Genomic DNA, 21,596 nt, shown 5'->3' with positions numbered 1-21,596 from the left:
AGTCGGCAACGGTAATCTACACTAGTTCGATCATCCGCCTTGCGTTGGTAATCTAATATCTACACTAATATGTGACGTTTCGTGGGTAAAAATAAAAAAAATGTTAAAATTATACAAGGCAGTTTTACAAGGAAATTATAAAAGACGAAAAATTGTACAAGAAAAACTAAATAAAGAATGCTGAAAAATAAGCATATGGTCGGGTTACTTTTGATGTTTTTAATTTTGGACTTAAAATAATTTTTTTCTTGTAATAGTATAATAGGAAAAACAGGTAACTGGCTTAAAAGCTCCCACTATCCTACAATAGAGCTATTAAAAGCAATAAAACTTCCTGAAGTAGCTATAAAACTAACATATATACTTATCCAAAGAAAAGTAAGAGTTACAGATTCTACACTTCCCAATAGGTACTATTGACACGCTAAACATACGTCGTAAAACAAGACAAATAAAACATAGCGTGCGTAGCCTCCAAGATGGCGACGGGTCTATGTCTATAGTCTATTGCCGTTAACGCAATCTACCAGTTGTAACATTGACAGAGCGCTCGCCTTGGCCGCGCGTGCGCAAGGACCGCCGCTGCAATGGCGACTACGCAACCGAATTGGAAGCGTTCGAGGGCGCGAACTTGACTTTTGAATTCGGAATTCGTTTTTTGAAAAATTTCACTGGCCACTTGTCATTTTTATTGCTTTAGGACTGGCAGGTATACGCTTTTCAGTTTAATCATTGCTGGCCAGTTTTTTTTTTAATAGAACTAATTACTAATTTGTGTAATAAGTATTTCTTTTTCTAAATTATGCTTTTAATTTTCACCATTTTAAGATTAAATTTTAATAATCATTTTTGTCCACAGTCTTGTGTTGGATTTATGGTATAAATTTATACGAATACTAGCTGCGTCCCGGGGCTTCGCTAAAAAGTACCCTATATGTTACCCGTGTACCAAATTTCATAGCAATCCGTCCGGTACCTATATTTTGCGTGAAAGAGTAACAAACATACCACATACATCCTGACAAACTTTCGCATTTATAATAAGTTTTAGTAGGATTGATTCTAATCTATTCAAAGTGTACTTTAGTTTTCTTATTTAAAACATACGTTGTTATAGTAATAAAATCTTGTATAAGATCTAGATATTATTTATAAGTAGGTCTTTATTTCCTTCCTGAATGAAAAGTACGGCATACATAAATAAAACGAATAGGTTAATTTCAGCCAACTCGTAAGTACACATGTTTTAACTTATATAATTTTATAAATTTTATCGTCAAGGGCTTATATCGAAGTTATTTTTAAACCTATCATAAATAAACGAATGCAACATGTGTGTCAAATTGGCATATCTCATATCCTGAAAGAGATGACCTCCTTTTGTTTAAATATAACAGACGAAATTAAAGCGCTTACCCTAATTAACTTGAAAGTTTGATTCAACTTCATAACTTGAAGCCGTACTTAAGCAAATTGAAGTAAAAGATCTCAATTGTGTCAAATTGTTATTTTTATCGCCGTCATTATTTACACATATTTAAAAAAAGTTGTTGAAGTAAATATACCGGAACTGTACCGTAAAAAGTAAATATAATTTGTATTTTTATTCCATACCTATTATGTGCCTAAATGTAAATTGAAATTATACTTCACAATAATTAAATTACAATTTTTCCCAATTATATGTGTTTACAATAAACACCAAATGTATTTTATCAAACACCTAAAAATAAAACACAATGTGAGTATTGTTTTCAACAATTTTGATATTTCCATTGTTCATACTTCTTTATGTCTTTAGATACGAATGAAATATGACCGGTTTATTTATTTTTTATTTCGATTTTTTGTAAATAGCAATCTAAAATTGATTTGTTTTTGAATAACTAAATTATTAACTGCATCAAACATATTCAAAATTGTGTTCTATTTTTATTCGAAATTTGAAATGGAATCGTTCCATCGAAACGTCAAAAGATCCGACGGAATATTTTAGCCTACGATGGCGCGCATATTCGTAGCAGTAATAAAAATTTACTAATTTTAATTTTACAAAATATTTTTCCTATGAGTTTCAACTTTATAAACATTGACCAAAACATAAAACATTTGATAGTAATAAAATTTTAAAGTTACGATACTCAATTACGTAATACGTAATCGGTTACCGAAAAAAAAAAAGTTCGACGATTATGTTCAATATTGTTTATGTTAGTAGATCTAATTTTTAAAATGTAAAACTAAGAAAGAAGGTCGTAACGTTTTCTCTATGCCGTCATTGGCCTTCGATCAAAATATAGGTTGCAATTTGTTAACGCACACTCGCACACATACGCACACGTAACCATGGATGCAATGTAAAACGATATAGTCATAGAAAAAGAGTGGGACAGATAAACGATAACCACTAATAGGAGGGGCGCGGTGGTGGGGGATTCGTAAGAAAATACAAAAAAATATGCGTGAACCCTACGCACACTACGCAATGTATGCGTTTCACACATACGACGCACACATCCAACTCAAGTCAAGGAGAACGCAAGTTAAGGGCACGCAATGAATTTGAAAATTTAAAACTTCTTTGTTCGGATTTCAAATGTTAATAACTTTAAAAACTTCTTACTGGCCAGTACTCACATGCGTCAGAGGGGGCTGGTTCTTCTTCGGTCCAGTTTGACACTTCGGTCGTAATTTTGTAAAAAATAAAAAGTTCCAATTTAAAATGCGGTGTCACCTCAGCATGTAACACTCACGAATCCATTCAGCCGTATTTAAGAGCAATAACACTGTCACAGCATAAAATAATGTAACACATCACGACAGTCACAAATTACACAAAAATATTCCTTTTTCAATATTTATTTGCTAAATAAAAATATAGTTCGGGTCCTAAGTTTCCATGTGATATGTGTCTTGCATCGCGGTTCGGGAGCCGCACTTTTTGTATACGAGGAAAAATTCGGAAAAACTCACTAAATCCCAAAATATTATCTCTCGCCGAAACCACTACGCGATTGATATGAATTATGAATATATTATTATTTTTTATAAAATATAGTCTGTGCTCAAAATATTTTTTTAAAATTTGGGTTCCTGTTTTTTCGGAGGTTTTTAGCGGTTACGTCGCGTGTTGTGGTCCAGTTGTGTGTTGAGAACGGAAATGCGACTCTCAACCGATTGTGCATAGGCGGTACTGCATCGGCGGCGCACACCGTACTAGACAGCGTGCGTACTTAGCCATTACCTTGTATTTACTGCGACCGAGCGCCACACTACACGCAGTCTTGATACTTGAACGAGAACACAGTATAAAGGAATTATAAAAAATATGACAAAAATAACATATTTTCTTAACAGTAGATCCGCTGAGGAACTATTTGAGTTATTTTATCCATTGTTCACATTTTTTTAATTTTTTAAAATGAACGATTGTGGAATTCGAAATCTCTAGAAACAAAAACGTAACACAATGTCCTAAACCACATTACTTCACAATTTAATGGTTAAAATATGCGCTACTAAAATTATTGCTTCGTTCCCGTTTCAGATACAAAATCTTAAAATACTGACTATTACTGCCAACTAGCCACAATTTAACTCTAATACCTATCGGTATACGTTCATTACTGTTTCAAATTATGAGTTAGATGTCACGACTAACTGCGAAAGTATTCCGCAACACTCAAGATGACAGCGGCGCGCTATATTACCACTACATGCGCAAAAGTGCATTGTCGTCCGTACACGCCGCGGCTGTGCGAGTGACCGCGCTTGTATGAACCTTGCTTTTTAGTTGTACTCGCTTATCTAAGTCTTTACACAAATTCAAACAACAATTCGCTTTTCGCGCGTAATAATTTTCGCTAAAAAGAATTCGGAATTTAAAATTCGTAAAATATTTGAAATTTACTTTTTTACAAAATAGAAACGCCGAACGGAGTATGCGCGAATCTATGGTGTTTGTGTGCGGGTTTTTTTATCGTTTTTTTCTTCGGCGTGTGGGTGCGTTCGATTGTGTTGACCGTTTGGATGTGTGCGGGACTGCACATTGCGCCTGTGTGCGTCAGTCTTGTAAGAAAATGGTTCAGTGAAAAATTTTGTGGAGATCCGCAGAGATGGCGCTGTCTAAGAGACTTATCAAAAACTGTTCCGTTTGACGTTTCGCGATTTCAATTACTATGTATGGCGGAATACGTGCGGGAATCGTGTGACAGTAAAATAATTTTAGATATGTCATTGTCCATTAAATTAATTTTATAATGAAAAAGCTAGTTTTGTGTTTAAATTCTGTGGCGTGTAGATTGTGATATGACTATGACTGGATGATAAAACACTTGAGATTATGAAACTCCTATTATCTATTAAATAGATAACTACTATAGTTGAAGTTAAATTTGTTTTGTTGGATATTATTCGTTTTATTAATTCAATGCTTTGTTATCTTTCCTCAGCCACAAGGAAATACGACTAGAGAAGAGTTTCTTCATAGTCATATTTCCTCATGGCTGAGGGCCGTGGTCATTACGTGGAATGAAATACAAACAACAACTTTCTTGGCACTATTAATGGAGTGGTTCGCCATTGCCATCATCATCACATAAGTTAATAATCAACCAATATGCAGGTTTCCTCACAATGTTTTCCTTCACCGGAAGTAAATGGTGGTTTTAATTAGATACAGTGATATTCCTGAGGAAGGTTTAGGAGTACAATATATTATGGTGTTACCCGAGCGAAGACCACTTTTAGTATTTTAAAATACAATAAAAAATATAAATTTGTCGACTTTTATATAAATAATAAAAAATATAAATTTTACAACTTCGTATGTGAGTAAAAATCCGTTTCCCGTGGGGATTTAACGGGAAATACTTTCTTAGTGCTCCTCTATACTGTCCTAGGAACACACCAAATTTCAACTTTCTACGCCCAGTAGTTTCGGCTGTGCGTTGTCTGTCAGTCAGTCAATAACTCAGTAACGTAAGACTTTTATATGTAGTATATATTGATATAATTCGTCAAATTTAATTAAAAAAATACTTAAGAAATTAAGTAACAAACATACAAACTTTCGCCGTTATGATATTAGTGGTAATAATATCATATTTTCATTAAAAAAAAAAACTTTTAAAATGTGCCACAGCAAAAAAAAAGTTAGTAAACCGTTGGTGGCCAGTAATTGATTCATGCGTTACATTTTGACATAACTGATCCCTCGGGTGAATAGGAGTGTAGTAATCAGGCCATATACAGAGTGCATCCATCCCCGTCGGTGGTTAGTCATTTATAGACACAGACAGACTTAAACTTATTGTTTTTATATGCTATTATTTTACTTTGCAATGTCCTATACCTCTGTCTTTGCACCATAAATTTTTAATTATGCAAAAAAATAAATAAAAGCTCAATATTAAAGACCCTATTAATACATGTGAGTAGTCAAAATTCAATATTATCGTTTATCACCATAGTTATTGAGGTTTGCGTTTATCCCAAAATATCAATGAATTTATGTAGGACGTAGTTTGAAACACCAATTATTCCAATTCATAGTTTATCGTGTTCTCTCGCATTCGCATGTGCAATGACCATGAAAAAAATAAAATAAATAAAAAATAATTGCCAGAATCAATGAAAATCGACTTTGTGTGAACCGCTGCACTGAACCTACCTTTACTAAGAAGTATATAGTAGTCAGGTGGCTAAGTATTATAACCAATTATTATAGATTTTTATGGATAAATTTTGGATTTCGATTTTGCTACGCACATATTATCAGTAATATGTACTGATAGCTCCATTTTATTTTTTGGCATAATTAAAAATCTATGGTGTATACCTGTCTCTACGGCTCGGGTGGAATCTTGCTAGTCAATTTTGAAACAGATATCTTCAACCGATTGAGCTGAAATTTTGTATACACGTTTAGTTTGGATGGCAATGCATTATTATGACCTAAGCTTGACCTGATGGTACACCCAGGAACTACATGAGATGGGAACTCCTGAACGGTTTACTGCACGGGTATGATGTTTTTGTTGAAATAAGATTTCTTGAACAACAACAAAAGCTTGTGTCAAAAATGATATTTTTGTAAAAAAATATTATCTTTCCAAATTATTCTACACTAAATGAAGTAATTTATTGCAAAATATCATAGTTTTCCATTACACAGTGTAGCCACAGTATACTGTGAAGATTTGGTGGCCACAGTTCTCGATTTACCCTATACACTTCAACTGTTACTGTTCAACTTCGAGTCGGCTTTAGCGTTAGCTGTATCTATAACAAATTTCATCAATATCGGCACAGAGGTATAGCCGTGAAAGCCTGACAGACAGACTATCACAATAATTATATTGGTAGTTTGTATGAGAGCTTTTTACCGCAAGAAAAGCACAGTAATGTATGTTGAATCCATCAAAGTTTGGCCAAAAAGCAGCCAAAAATCAACGAGTCGCCATCTCACGTCAAGTATTAGTGAGTAATTTTAAGATAGATGAGAAATCTAGCTCACTAACAACACATAGTCCAAATCACGTAGATCCCTTCTCGGCAATAGTCTAGCAGCTGCGGGGGACTGTCCGTTGGTGTTCCCCGATGGTACGCCAGGGGATAGATCTCTACAGATGCAGCCATCTCATTTAAGAATGAAAAGGTACAAAAAGGCCTCTTCAATGTCGGCTTCGGGCCCATGAATAAAATATATAGGTATATAGGTATATAGGTATATAGGTATATAGGTATATAGGTATATAGGTATACAGGTCCTGAAAATGCGTACCACTATAATAATAATAATATATAGCCGATATCTAGATCTGAGTATAAACGCATAGGTATTAAGACCAAGTTAATTAAACTTATAACTCCCAGCTTGGGAAACTTTATGAGAAAGCTTTTCTACGAAAGCTTTGAAGACATCCACACATATTTCCGGGCTATATATTTTGGTGTTCTTGTTAACTATGCCCAATTCACTTTCTTTAAGCCAACATACAAACAGAGGGACAGTTTTATTTGACATTAGTGGCCCGACCCGGCTACGCTAGGGTACAACCATAAAAGCAGTATATGTCTGTACTAAATGTCATCTAAATCAATTTAATAACAGCCCGATGTTTTTACTTTTTCATTACAATCAAAAAAATAGTTTTTTTTTTTTAATATTATCGTAGGAATTATGGATGATATTTATGACAAAATATGAAGTGACCTGATAGACATGAGATCAAAAGGTCCCAGGTTCGAATCCTACTCGTTCCAGTATACTAGATGTTGCCCGGGGCTCCCGTGGGAATTTTGAGACAAACCTTTCTTATGGTGAAAGAATTTTGGAAATCGGTTCGGTAATTTCGGAGATTACCAGCCTCAAACATACAAAGTCACAAACTCACAAACGCTTACCTCTTTATAATGACAGTATAGACTATAGTTAGTATACTATATTTATATTCATTTTCATTAACCATCACTTGCTTCACACATATTATTTAGTATCAAAACATCACACATATTATTTAGTACTAGCTACTATATTTCCACGGGAGCGAAACCACGGGGCGCACCGTGGCTTCGCTCCCGTGGAAATTTCGGGATAAAAAGTACCCTATGTGTTATTCCAGGTTATATTCTACCCCTGCACCAAATTTCATAACAATTCATCAAATAGATTACACAGAGACAGACGAAACGTTCAGGAGTAACATACTTTTTTATAGTTTTATAACCGAATGAAGCCGCCGGGACGGGCCGCTGCATTCTATATAAACGATAATACAACAAACATTTATAGAAAAAAAACCTTACAAAATACACCAAAAAAAGAACCATCAACAGAACAACGTATACTTAAAAATTGTAACAAACAATTTCTCCTGCTTTACACGTGCATTCGTGGGCATAGATCGGTTTCCGTCCAGTATTTAGCCAGTTTCCCAAACGACTGGGCGCAAACCCATCTTGAAGATGGGTTTATGACCGGTTGATCCGACTTTTTAAACTGAAACTGGGCGCAAACCCATCTTCGGTCGTGGGTGTATCGGAATCGAAAACGTGGCCCGGACAGCGGCCCACGTAACCACCGGGCCGTGAGGGCTTGTCAACAGCACCCGAAAATGTCAGGTGGATTTGCACGCAAAAATGAACTTGTGTGGCAGATTATTTGTATATTTGTTTACGAAAATCCGTAGGATTTTGTGCGATTGACTAACAAACATTCTCATATAGCTTATACAAAATTTTCGCATTTACATTATTAGCTCAAAATTCTCATTTTCACTTTGAAAAGGGACAAGCGTAAACGCTTTCACGTTTATAGTTAATAATAGTTAGTAAGTATGGATAGCACGGTATGGACAAAGTAGGGATGACAAAAAAATTCGGCAAAAAATTTTGAAAAAAATTTGAATTTAAATAAATCATACTAAACATTAAAGAATGCTTGGAATTGGAAAATTAAAAACTTTTTATAATGGTAAACTGTCAAAAACTGGTGTGAATAATTAAAAAGATATTGAAAAGATTTCAGATGATTTCCGTTAACATCCCAACAACACGTTTTGTAAAACATCGATTGTCTTAAAAATGTAATAAAAAAAATAAGACAGCTTAAAATACGGTTAAACTTAACTTGCTATTATAACAGAACACTAAACTGATTTCTTAACATTGAATAAATATTGTTAAGATAATAGGTAGGTATACTTATTTAATTCTTACTATTACTGTAAGATAAATATAAGCTAGCAAGGTAAGAAAAATAATTCGTCGGTATTAAGTGCATTTAGAAACTAAAAATATGGGTTACAGGGCGCAATTGATTTAGAGCACTGAAGAATTTTCCCGAAACTAGAACAAAACTGGTTCCTTCTTAGCCGCCATGACAGTTTTTTTGTCGCCGACCTAAGATGGCGCGTGGCGGAAGCCTTAAAACAAAAGAAACCCATACACCGCCCCACCCAACTCAACAAAAAAAAAATAGACGCAAAACGGAACGTAAATTGAGATTTAACGAAAAAGCAAACAAAATCAACGATCGAATGCTGATGCTGAATCAACAAGAGGCAGAAATCCCGAATTTACGTGGAACAGGACGCGAGCACGTACAGAACGCAACATAATCCCGCAAAAGCGGGCATGCAAAGTCGTATAACAGTGGCACATTTACCGGGTAAGGCATCAGGCGACCACTTGTTGCTCGCACGATCCAACTTCGCTTCGCCGACCGACGCCAAACTTCTGATATTCGCCGACCAATTACTCCAGTCCATCCAAATTAGCAATTCCTAATTCGAATTTCAAAACTTGAAATCTTAGTTAAAATTCTAGTTTTCGCTATTTGATATTTTACTTTTTTTTTCTATTTAAAGCCAGTAATATGAGCCAACTTAGCTAAGTTTGTCAACAGGAACTGTTTTTCAACAAGCACTAATATACTTTATTTACATACGAGCTAACAAATAGATATAAAATATAGGATCAATCTGGAGCACCTCAATCAATTCTCACTGCACTTCACTAACGCGTCTTAAAAGTCTCAAGACACTGGCACGTAAAAACAAATTTGAAATGTTTATATTTGGAACGATAGCGTTCGAACCGTTATGGATTTGAATTTGAATTAAGTGAATTTGAATTTGGAATTTGTTTATGCCGAAAATTGAGTAGAACGGCGGCTGTATTTTAATTTGGCTCCAGATTGCAGAAGAGAACTTGCAATGCACGCCGTCCTAGTTGCAACAGGTTGTTTGGTGGAGCAGCCAGTTGGCGCACGCGCGTTGCGCTCAGCCGATGCATCTCTCCACAGTGGTCGCGGAAGTTAGCTTAATGTTACGTTACAGAATGTTTTGTCTTATCGATTTTTCGACTAGTTTAGTTTCACTTCTCAATCCTTATTTAACTACGAAAGTTTGCATTCCATTATAGGAAAAATCCGAAGTCTAATCGGCGGCTAACACGAAACGGCTTTTTAAGCGAGTGCCCCACAGCTGGGCGAAAGCCAACTCTTTCAAGAGTCTAAAATCTTTAGTTAGGTAGTTTAAAATCAATTCAATTGCATATTAGTCAATTTCTCAATTAATATTTTCAAGGTTATTAATTTATTATAATTAATTATGTAAATCTTTAGCAATAATTAATATAAACTACTTAATAAACGAACAGCACTCACAAGGATTGTTAGTTTTCATAATATGCTTTTTTGACTATGTTATCCTTTTTGTCAGATCATTGTCAATCAGTAAATCTGTATGTGCGCAACATGTATGCGCATACTAATTGTGGTACTTCGGTTATCATAAGTTTTTAATACTATCTCCTTTGTAATAATCCCAACTAATATTATAAATGCGACAATATGTTTGTTAAGCGTTAACTGCTCAACCAATCTTCTTCAAATTTCTTGTACTTACGTGTAGTTAAGAAAAGAAGCACAAAGTATACTTTTCATACCTAAAGTGCATTTCCCGTGAAGGATTCACGCGAGCGAAGTCGTGGGCAAAAGCTAGTTATTAATAAACTCATCAATATATTAAACTGTTATTTAGGGACTGACTGACAGACAACGCACAGCCGAAACTATTGGGCGTAGAAAGCTGAAATTTTGTGTGAAGGTTCCCAGGGCAGTGTAGGTGAGCACTAAGAAGGGATTTCCTGAAATTTAACGTAACGTATTTTTACTCACATACGAAGTTGTGTGCAAAAGTTAATAAATAAAAAAAACACACACGTTCCTACACACCAGTCGTTTGTGACCACTGTGGAGCGCCCGCTGCTGATCTTAGCCTTTATCTCGTGGAATTAGGCGTGACGCGATCCACCCTTATCTTTGGAGAATATCCAAACGCACCCTTAACTCACGTTTTATCCTAGTTTTTTTATAATGTGGTGTGTTGTTCCCGCCCTAGAATGGGACCACGCGATAATCTCTCGTGATGTCGTAAGGATGGCATAAGGAAACACGACACTTAACATAGAACCATACTAATATTTTAAAGTGTATACTATATCTATTTTATTAATTAAAATATGTTTTTCTATCGGTCATAGCCTAAAATTTTAATTTAACATTCGGCCTTCACTACTCGACTAATGATCTTCAAATAATAAAAAGATTATTTTTATTATGAAAAATAAAAATATATAAAATTTATTTTTTATTTATTTATATATATTGTATAGAGCCAGGTGTCCCACTGCTGGACAAAGGGCTTCCCACATTGTTTCCATTTGGTCCTGTTCTGTGTTGTAGTTGTCCAGTCTTTGCGGAACCTATAGTCATCCCGTCCTCGAGTACCTATAGTCATCGACTTAATTTTTTGTATGAATGCGATTCATTTTAGGTTCCGAAATTGAACTGAGTTGCATTGGAATCGTTCCGTAAGAGTTAATGGTAGGCCTGCTGGTTATTGATTTGCTTGGTCTCTGTCTGTTTGTTGGGATCCATGAGGTGGTGATCTATATTTGGCTGTCTATGCATCAAATAGGATTTATATAAAAGAAAATCTTAAATAGTTACATATTCTTTTATAATAATTATTTATTAATAAATCTTTAGGTAGTTTAATGGGACTAAAATTTTAATTAAACCTCAATTGCACAATATTTTTTATGAAAAATTGCACAGGTGTATATATTATTTATATCTATATTTTATTATATAAATCGTAGGTTTGTTTTATCACTTCGTTTATTAATATTGCATCTTCTTTTAGAATGTATTATCCTTCATTCTAATAGATAAGTATATTTTGTAGCTGCCTTTGTATGTATATCAATTATATATAATGTAAACAAAGGGTAGCAAACTTGTTTTTCTAGCTATATATTATTGTGTATCTATATGTGTTTGTTATCTGTTGTGTTATCCTGAATAAAATAAAAATTCAACCGACCTCTCTGTACCATCACACATATGAATTTTACACGCTACACAAGCAAAATATACGCTTCGGCGCACACGCAATATGCGCCCTTACAGTCGCTATAATGAACAGAACTTGTCAGACTACTGAACGTTTTCAGCTAACTTCACGCAATAAACCGGAGAGTTGAGAGTTTTGTTTGCACAACCCTAAACTGTTCCCACACAACTGGCTACATGTGTGCAACTTAAAATTGCCACTGTGGCGAGCCTTGGATAGGCATTTCAGAAACTAATCTAGAAATACTCGATAACAGAACGAAACATTTTTTTTTTTTTACGTCTAATATTGCAAAGAAATAAAATCCAATCGAAGATTTCAAATTTGTCATTATTAAATTGCATTAAAAGCGTATTAGTTTTTATAAAGTTGCATTTTTTTTAAATTCAGAATACTGGCAGGTTTCAAATTATAAAAATTTCTTTGACACTTCGTTATAATATTTTTCTAACAACTAAATGAAACATGACTGAAAGAGTTAAAGAATACCTATCCTTGTTTTATTTATTAGCAATAAACGTATGGAAATTTGAATTGAGGATAAAAAACTAAAACGGTTTTGAAAAGTCATTTCTTTGTCAAAAATATCGGGTCATAAATATAGTAAAAAATGGCAGAATCGATAGTGTTCTGAACGATAGTGCGCATCTATGGACCAAATTCGCTACCATATCATTCACTAACAGTTTGAGGATTAAATTTTATCGCTGAAAAAAAAAAAAAACTCAGCTCGCCGTCATTTACGATTTCGTTCGGCGACCGTTCAATTAATTCTGATTTACGTAAAACACCAAACCAACCGCTCGCTATTAACATTTTTACCTTTATTTTTTTAACTGTGGCCAGTGGTCGATTTGTTTTTATGACATTCTGTTGTTATTGAAGAAATTTTGCGTTATGAAATTCATATAATAATTTATTGGCGTTCTTGGTACAGCAATATTGCCGTTCTAAGAGAATAAAAAATCTTTTGTACGTATGATGATATTAGATGCGCCCCGTGGCTTCGTCCCATGGGAATTTCGGGATAAAAAATACATAGGGTGCACCCTATTCGCTCCCATGGGAATTTCGGGATAAAATGCACCCTATATATTATTCCAGGTTATATCCTACTCGTGCACCAAATTTCATAACAATCCGTCCAGTAAATGTTGCATGAAAGAGTAACAAACATACAAAAGCACATATATCTTTCTCATGTATAGTAGTTTTCATCGACCACCGCTTGCGTCCGGTGAAGGAAAACATCGTGAGGAAACCTGCACACTGGTTGATTATCAACTTGTACGTGAAATGGAAAATGCAAGCGCAGACCACTCCATCAATAGTGCCAAGAAAGTTGTTGTGTGTGTTTCGTTCTACGTAATGACCACGACCCTCAGATGTAAGTGTTCAATTATGGAACATTAATTTTAACTTGGTTACAAATAGTATAAGGCGAGCAAGGGATGAACAGGTCGTTGAATAAGATGGCTGAGTATCCATCCCCTTCTCCGTCCGGCTTCGGTGTTGCCAGGCCGCAACACTACTTGTAAATTCTATATTTTTTGGTTTGGCTCTGTATGATTTGTCCTAATATATTTACTTACTTATTCATTTGAGCCTATAAAGCTATGACGTCACTCACCGAGTATATACACCATATTCTTGGTCCACCTCTGCAGCTCCTTGCGTATGGCTCGACGTTCCTGCTGACAGCGCGCGAACGAACACTCCGCCATGGCACGAGCGCGGCAACCCTGCGGACGTGACGTCACGACTCAATAGGTAGGTAAATAAATAAATAAATATATTAGGACAAATCACACAGATTGAGCTAGCCCCAAAGTAAGTTCGAGACTTGTGTTATGGGATACTAACTCAACGATACTATATTTTATAACAAGTACATATATAGATAAACATCCAAGACCCGGGTCAATCAGAAAAAGATCATTTTCCATCATGACCCGAATGGGGATCGAACCCGGGACCTCTCGGTTCAGTGGCAAGAACATTACCAATGCGCCACCGAGGTCGTCAAACATCTGTACTATTATCATATCTATACAATTATTATAAAGAGGTAAGCGTTAGTGAGGTTGTGAGTGAGTTTGAGTCGGGTAACCTCCGAAACTGCCGAACAGATTTCAAAATTTTTTTCACCATTACAATGGTACATTATCTAAGATTGCTATAGGCTATATTTTATCTCAAAATTCCCCGGGCAACATGTAATAAGTTTTTTTTTACAAAAACGTTGTTTTTGACAACTTTTATTGTTGTCAGAGTGATCTTATTACATTCTATGTGTGACAAAAAAGTTGTGTCAGTACAGTAAACTGTTTAGGAGTTCCCACGTCTGGAACCGTTCCACCATCAGGTCAAGCTTGTCATAATAACGAATTGTCATCCAAACTAAACGTGTGTAAAAATTTCAGCTCAATCAGTTGAAGATATCTGCTTCAAACTGGAGTTGTGATATTCCACCCGAGACGTAGGCACATACATACATACATAATTGCGTTGCGATCTAAATAAAAGCTTGTAAAATCTAGCGTTATTTTTTTATTTTATGTAACATACTTTAATGAAGCGTTAGCGGTTCAGTGGTTAGGAGCATCCGCCTGTGATCGAAAGGTCCCAGGTTCGAATCCTACTCATGCCACCTCATGTTTGTTTTCCAATCTGACTCATGTACAGCAGTTTTCATAGACCACCACTTGCTTTTCGGTGAAGGAAAATATCGTGAGGAAACCTGCACTCTAGTTGATAATTTATCACCTAGTGTGTGAAATGGAGAAGGCAAACCACTCCATTAATAGCGCCAAGAGAGTTGTTGTGTGTGTGTTTCATTCCGCGTAATTACCACGACCCTCATCCATGAAGAATACCACTATAAAAAGAATTATAAGTGACACACGTTTTTTGAGCCCCACCGAACACACGTTATAAATTTATTAATTTTTGTGTGTTTATTTTAAACAGGGACAGCATAAACTTAAAAACATTTTTATGGTGACTAGGAAATTTAAAAAAAATGGTTAATAAAAAATATAGTTTTTAATACTAAATAATGCTCAATATGACTTTATATGTTGGGATGTTAGATTGATACAAAGCGCAAAGCAACTGTTATCTATCAATCAGCTGGTATCAGAATAAATTAAAAATTTAATGAGGATGCTGTGTCCTCTTGGCTGGCAACACTGGGATTTTATCAACCAATGTTCCATTCGATAATCCGTTTTCTACTATTTATAGACAGACTGTGTTTATTCAATTTCGCATGTGAGTGCATACGCGAAATCTGCAACAAATTTAATTTCTCTGTTGTCGAATTACGATCAGTAACGAGATTTTTGAGCACACACCGTTCGGGCGGGCACTCCCGAGCTCAGCACAAATCCTATTATAAGAGTCCATTAAAAGCGTTTCTGTGTCTATAATTAGGTACAATTTTACTAATCGACTTCGCCAAACATCCGCAACGAGACAGAATATAGCAAATACTAAGTATAACATTCATCGATGCAATATCGACGCCGCCGGTCGATGACCTCCCAAAGGAGCTAACGAAATTCCACGAAAAACCTCCGTACTCATCAAGGAACACCCAACACCCACCGAATATGCCCGAACCACCCGAATCTGGCCCCCGAATTCTTATTTCAAACTCCAGACGAAGGGGGGCGAGGGTATCGCGAAACTATTCTTATTTTAAAAATCTCTCTCCACGGAATATGCCACGAAAGAGGTTCTTATTTTAAAAATATCACGCTCCACCGAAATTTTCTTATTTTAAAAACTTGAGGGGGGGTGCGAACGTTCTTCCGAAATCCGCCCCCCTTCTCCCCAGTGGCCAGTTATGATATTCTTATTTTAAAATCGCTCGAAGCGTTCGGATTCTGTTATTAAGATGTTGGTGTGTGTACGCTTTTATGAGACCGCTCGAACGTGAGCCAGGATCGCCTAAGACACAAAGGATTCACTCGCAAATAAGTATGTAGCGTCCCTACTTATTTATATCACGTTCAACGGGCTATTTTCCAATAAACAATCACTAATTTTGTTATAAAGTTAACTGAAAAAACACTCAGCTATCCATGACCTACGTGACCCAGTTACCAGCGTTTATCGAAGAAATTGTAATTCCAGACTAAATTTTTCATTTATGAAATACCGTCACAAATTCAATTGCCAGTACGAACGAATGCATGTGAATTCGAAATTCGGAAAAAATATCGAAACAAAAAAGCATAGCGATGCAACCAATAATCTTTCCCGCCAATTTCCATCGCTGTCAAATTTGGAACCGCGTCGCCGCCACCCCGGCGCGCCACCCCGCCCCAGATCAATTTACGATAACTCGGTTTCAACATTCCGTCCCTCTCCGACTTAAGACACCCGGCTATCCCCGTCTCCCCCCGGATAAGTTCTAGAACTGGGCAACTGTTCACTAAGATAACCGGATATCGGTTTTGAGAAGTTGTGGAAATCATCGTGCTAAAATTTTCATTTTTTTACTGTAGATATTGCTGATCAATATGTGGTAATAACTATCTACATGACTCTCTATTTATTCTGTATTTGATATTGACCCTAAAAATTTACCAAGTATAATGAATTTATTTACAAACATTTTTTGTTATGCGTAATTTCAGTAACAATGGCGGAATTATCGAGTTTTGATTTAATTTTTCAGCCAATTTGTCACATACCATGTTTTGTTCTAAGCGTGGGACCATTCTCTCACGCGGATATGGCCCGGGACTTATTTTTAACTGTTGTGTGCGTGTTACGTGCGCACGTGTGCGTACGTACAGTGTGTGTGTGTGTGTGTGTGTGTGCGTTTGAAATATTCCCCCGTAGCGTTGCTCGGAATTGATGTTTTTAATTAGTTTCCGACGCTTTTCGTTGCTGGCCAGTATCGCCTTTTTATTATATCACACATAAAATTAATTTATAAATGCCATGAAAATACTCGCTGTATTTATAGCGTACGCTTTCAACGAGAGGACACGGGAAACTTCTAAAACGGTTAATCCATCCACAAAAGCGAAGCATCGAGGGGTTTAAAACTTTAATTGAATACACTATTCGCTTAAACAATTTCGTCAAAGTTACACTTAAATATAAAACGAAACTGCAGAGCCGGTGACCCGGAACGCTTCCTGAAAACTTTCCTTTGTAAGCGAAAATTCAATAGGCGGGAAGTTCGTTCGTCGCACAAACCGCTCTCATTGTCGGAAGGTTGACGGACATTAAAAAACACCCAATAAAAAGAACCAAATAGAAAGGTCGAAACAAAACGCAATCCGTCTTCTTTTCTCGATGAAATTCAAATTCGAAATCGGAATCTTTTTAAAATTCAAATTCGGAACGTGGATACAAAAATTCGTCGTGAGATATTTGAATTTAAATTTGGAATGTCTCTAGTGAACGTGGGATACAGCTATTTATATTTGTTGATATTACGTTTCTTTTTATTTTATTTTTAAGTTATATTGTGGTTGGCGATGTGTTTCAGTCACTTTTAGTAGTAGAGGTCGCTAGTTAGTGTGTGGAGTCGCTGTTCTGTATTTATTGTGCGCTCCTACCTGTTGCTCAGCGCTTTGTTTTTGTTGATCGTAGCTAGTTTCGGCGAGTTGGCCTGGTTGGATTTGAACGAGTTTATTATGAAGCCACGTGGAGTCGCACGTAGGCTTTGAATTACGTTTGCTTTTATTTTTCATGTGTTAGCGAATTTAGCTCTTCAGTTTTTTTTATTAGATGCAGTAGTAGCGGTGTTTAGGCAGGATGCGTTTTGTTTTCTGTTCGTTCGGAAGGTAAATTTTCGTTTTATTTAAAGTCTACTTTTCAGTTACGTTTAGATTTAGTAATAGTTTCTTAGCGTGAATGATTTACATTAAATAACATACATATGATTTACATTAAAAAACAGGTACAAAAATATGTTCTCAGACAGTATTTATGGATAAATGGATATAATTTAATACATTTTAATTTGCTGAAAAAAAAACCTTGTTTTTGTAATTGTTTAAGTTAATTAATATGAAGCAGCTATGGAAGATGAAATTCCTATATTCATTAAATAAAATAACACAATCACCCCATACATGTAATATTTATAATTTTTTAAAACCATTTCTAATATGAATTACCTATATTCTCATTATTATACTAATTATAATTAAACCCGTTCTCACCCCGCGTCTCGTAACAAACGACTGCCCGCTGGCCCCGAAAAAGTCTTATCCCCATTTATCTCAAGTAGGGGGAGGGGGGAGGGGGTGCCCCGCCGCGCCTGTGTGAAAGAATGCCCGGAATCAATACAGGCGGCACGTTAAATTGGCCCGGGTACCGCTTGACCCCCATTTGGGGTTATACTGCACACATTATTAGGTTTTTAATGTGTTGATTAGTAATATTTTCTATGGAAAGTTTTGGCTGTCGATAGTTTGTTTTTATTTTGTGTATATTCGCAGAGAGTAAGATCATCTATTGCGTTATTTCAGCAGAATTTTGTTTATAAAATTATTCAGCTCTTTAGACTTTAATATAAAACCTTAGAAAATGAAGCATTATTTTTAGGAATCGTGCAGCTTTGTTACCTGGATGAAGATTGTAACTGGCATATAGAAAAGAAATATAGCCTTTAAGATTTGAGTCTGTTCTATATTTAGTTATATCGAATTAATAATTCAATTTTTAAATTCGACGAGAAAGTGTAAAATTTTAAACAACGTTCCAAATTAAATGCGAAACACGAACTGGCATTAAATCCTCAAATTAAAATCTTACGACGCCGTACTCCACCACTGGCCACTAATTCATGCCACGAAACGAACGAAACTGTTAAAAAACAATGGCACCGAAAATAAAATTCTTCTTTTAATTTTTTTTTTCTATAATGTATAAAGTGTATGCCATAAAGTTGAAAGAAAAAAATATCATAAACAATAAAAAATCTTATGGTATAGGAATAGTACATAGATTACTTTTTATTCCCACGAAAACGGGGCCCCAGGCCGCATCTAGTCAGACTAGAGTACAATCTCTTAGGTACCTAAGTCTAATTAAGTTCTCAATCTAATTAAGTTTATTTTCTCGGGTTCCTAAAATGAGATTATGTTAGAATGGTTTTCAATAACCGTTGAAAAATATATTTTTATGATAATTTTAGTATAAAAGCTGTAGATTTCGCTCGCTTCAAGAAATCACTCTCCATAGGCTCTCTTAATTATCTTCCCACTAAAAATAACCTCAATCATTGCGCCGCTTTGACGTGAAGGAAGGTCAAACAAACGCACTTTCATGTTTATATACATTAATAGGTACTTATTGGGAACTAAAATCACGATGCTAGTTGTAAAATAAAATATTTAAACTTAAGGATAAACAAAACAAAACAAATCAAGAAACTAAAATTGCGACTTTCCGCAAACCTCCAAAACAATAGTCTGAAAAAGGACGAAAACTCGACCCATTTTCACGCTTTAATTGTCCAATGTAGCCTAAGTTCCTCACAAAACTTGAATACGACAGAAATGAGCCATCACTATAATAACAATGCTACAAAAACAGTGGGGTAAAGGGGTAAAATTGGTCATAATGAGTGTCTTCACCCCCCAATCTCCCCACCCCGTCTCTGGTGGGTCAAGCGGGGAAATAAAATTTTAAATTGAAGCCGTGAAAAAGACAAAAATGTGAAGACTGGGAAAGTAAGGGCGGTCGCTCACAGGTAAATTCCATGAAATAAATAATTAAAAAATACTATTTTACTATTTTATTTATAATAATTTAAATGTGACTTTTCTAGTAATTTATTTTAATTCTATAAATAACAGAATTGGGTTTACACACAGTATTTATCTAGTTTATTATTTAAAAAAAAATCGTACTTACTCATTAAACAGTTTACGTAAGACTTTTGGGAAGAAATTGGGGAATTAATGGACAACAACTAAAAGACCAACAAAAAAGATGTCATCATTTTTAGCTCATATAGGTGCCAAATTAAGAGAGAAAAATGTTGTATCAAAAGGACATTAAGATTGCAGAAATAATAAAATCTAAAGAGAGACGGTTGATTCTACCATGCGAAAGTCACAAGTAGATGCTTACGCAATTATAACATTTCGTTACGTAATTTCTAGTTGGTAATTCAGTAAGATAAGGAAAAATAAACTTAATTTATATCTGATTCCCACCGAACTCAGGGCCCTGTCAATATTTTAAACACGATAACCTTCATTGGAAGTTCCTTATTTAGGTGACCTACGATAACAATGAACTGCCGCTATTACGTTTGCGATAAAGCCAGCTGGTTGTCGTATGATTTGAGCTGAATATTAGTTTATTAAGCGTACAAGGTGGCAATATCATAGGTTATAGTAATATTATTATAAAAAGGAGAACAAATAATGTTTAAAATAATCGCATAGCGTCAAGTCCAGCTTATTTGCAACACCAGTAGCAGGTAACTAAGTTATTTAAAAATACATAAGCAATAAATAAGACTGAATAACAAAAATCATTAAAAATTTACTTGAATACGAATCGATGATTTATCTATGAGTTTTCCAAAGTTAGTTCATTAAATAAGGTACTACATTATTGTTTTTTTTTTTTTTGCTAAATTATGACATTTAGATCTCATTCAAAATTAGTAAATGTTAATAAACAACTTAGATATGTTAATAATACGATGTGATTGACAAATAGACTATACACTATACTATTTCACTTCATTTAACATTCCTATGCTTAATCTGCAGAATATCCTGTTGGTGCCTTAATTTTTAATATCATTGTATCACCATGTTCTAAGGAACAAATCTATCTATATATTTTTGTCAGTGAACTTTCGTTTAAACTAATATAAGATGACTAATTAAGTTATTAAAAATGCGCATCAGTGAGCGCCGCGCCTTATAAGAAATGAACTTCGTCTAAGAAAGAAAATAAAAAACATTCTACGAGTTTCCCAAATTATTTTATAACTTTATAGTGTATAATTAATTTAAACTTGAAGTAGCATATTAAACTGGTTTTGGCCCGCGGCTTCGTCCGCGTGATTTCTGTGTGAAAGCGGAACAAACACGATTTTCATACAAATGTTTACATGAAGTAAAATTTTGGGGGTTGATTTTTGAAAAAAACAGTAGCCAATGTGTGAGCTGGGGCCTTTAACTACATACATACCGAAATCAGGACAGACAGACCGTGTTCCTTTAGTGAACTACTAGTAATGGCAAATCTACAAGGTGGCCAATTTTGCCAATACAACTTTTTTTGCCGCCATTTTGTTTTGGCGGTAAATATAACAGTTGTTGCTTGAAAATTACTTTGTGTAGATACGGCAAATTTATTATGTTGCGTTTTACGACGGATCAACGTGTTTTAATTAGTAAAACGTTTTGCAAAATATTAAAAATAATGTTTCCCGGTCGATTAATTTCTAAAAACGTAGACATTGGTGACCCCAAGATCGCCTGATTTAACAGCTCCTGACTTTTTTTCTGGGGCTACTCGTATCTAAAGGAACGTGTGTGCTATCAGGGCAATGAACCTTCAGCAATGAAAACTAAATATTCGAGACACAATCACTGAGATAACACAGGAAATGTATGAAAATGTGATGAAAAACACGATGAAAAGGGTTCGCATCTGCGGTGCTGCTAGAGG

The 21,596-nt window shown here is 35.2% G+C and overlaps 1 protein-coding gene across 4 annotated transcripts in view; it reads right to left on the bottom strand.

The window, feature by feature from the left end:
- Positions 1–21,596, bottom strand: part of Eip93F (Ecdysone-induced protein 93F) — a 154,323-nt gene that overhangs the window by 85,906 nt on the left and 46,821 nt on the right. The window contains exon 2 of one of the 4 annotated variants that reach the window (XM_053763914.1): positions 13,555–13,666. The exons of 1 other annotated variant lie outside the window; for it this stretch is intronic. In XM_053763914.1, coding sequence (XP_053619889.1) covers positions 13,555–13,648 — 94 coding nt within the window. In that variant the 5' untranslated portion in view covers positions 13,649–13,666. Of the gene's footprint in view, positions 1–2,637; positions 3,242–9,169; positions 9,292–13,554; positions 13,667–21,596 lie in introns of those variants that run through there. 2 more of the 4 variants (XM_053763913.2, XM_053763915.1) reach the window with 2 other exon arrangements.

The sequence above is a fragment of the Plodia interpunctella genome, chromosome 24 (genome assembly GCF_027563975.2).
Source record: "Plodia interpunctella isolate USDA-ARS_2022_Savannah chromosome 24, ilPloInte3.2, whole genome shotgun sequence".
NCBI classification, from domain to species: Eukaryota; Metazoa; Arthropoda; class Insecta; order Lepidoptera; family Pyralidae; genus Plodia; species Plodia interpunctella.
Note: the sequence above shows the minus strand (reverse complement) of the source record. Positions and strands in the feature narration are given on the sequence as shown.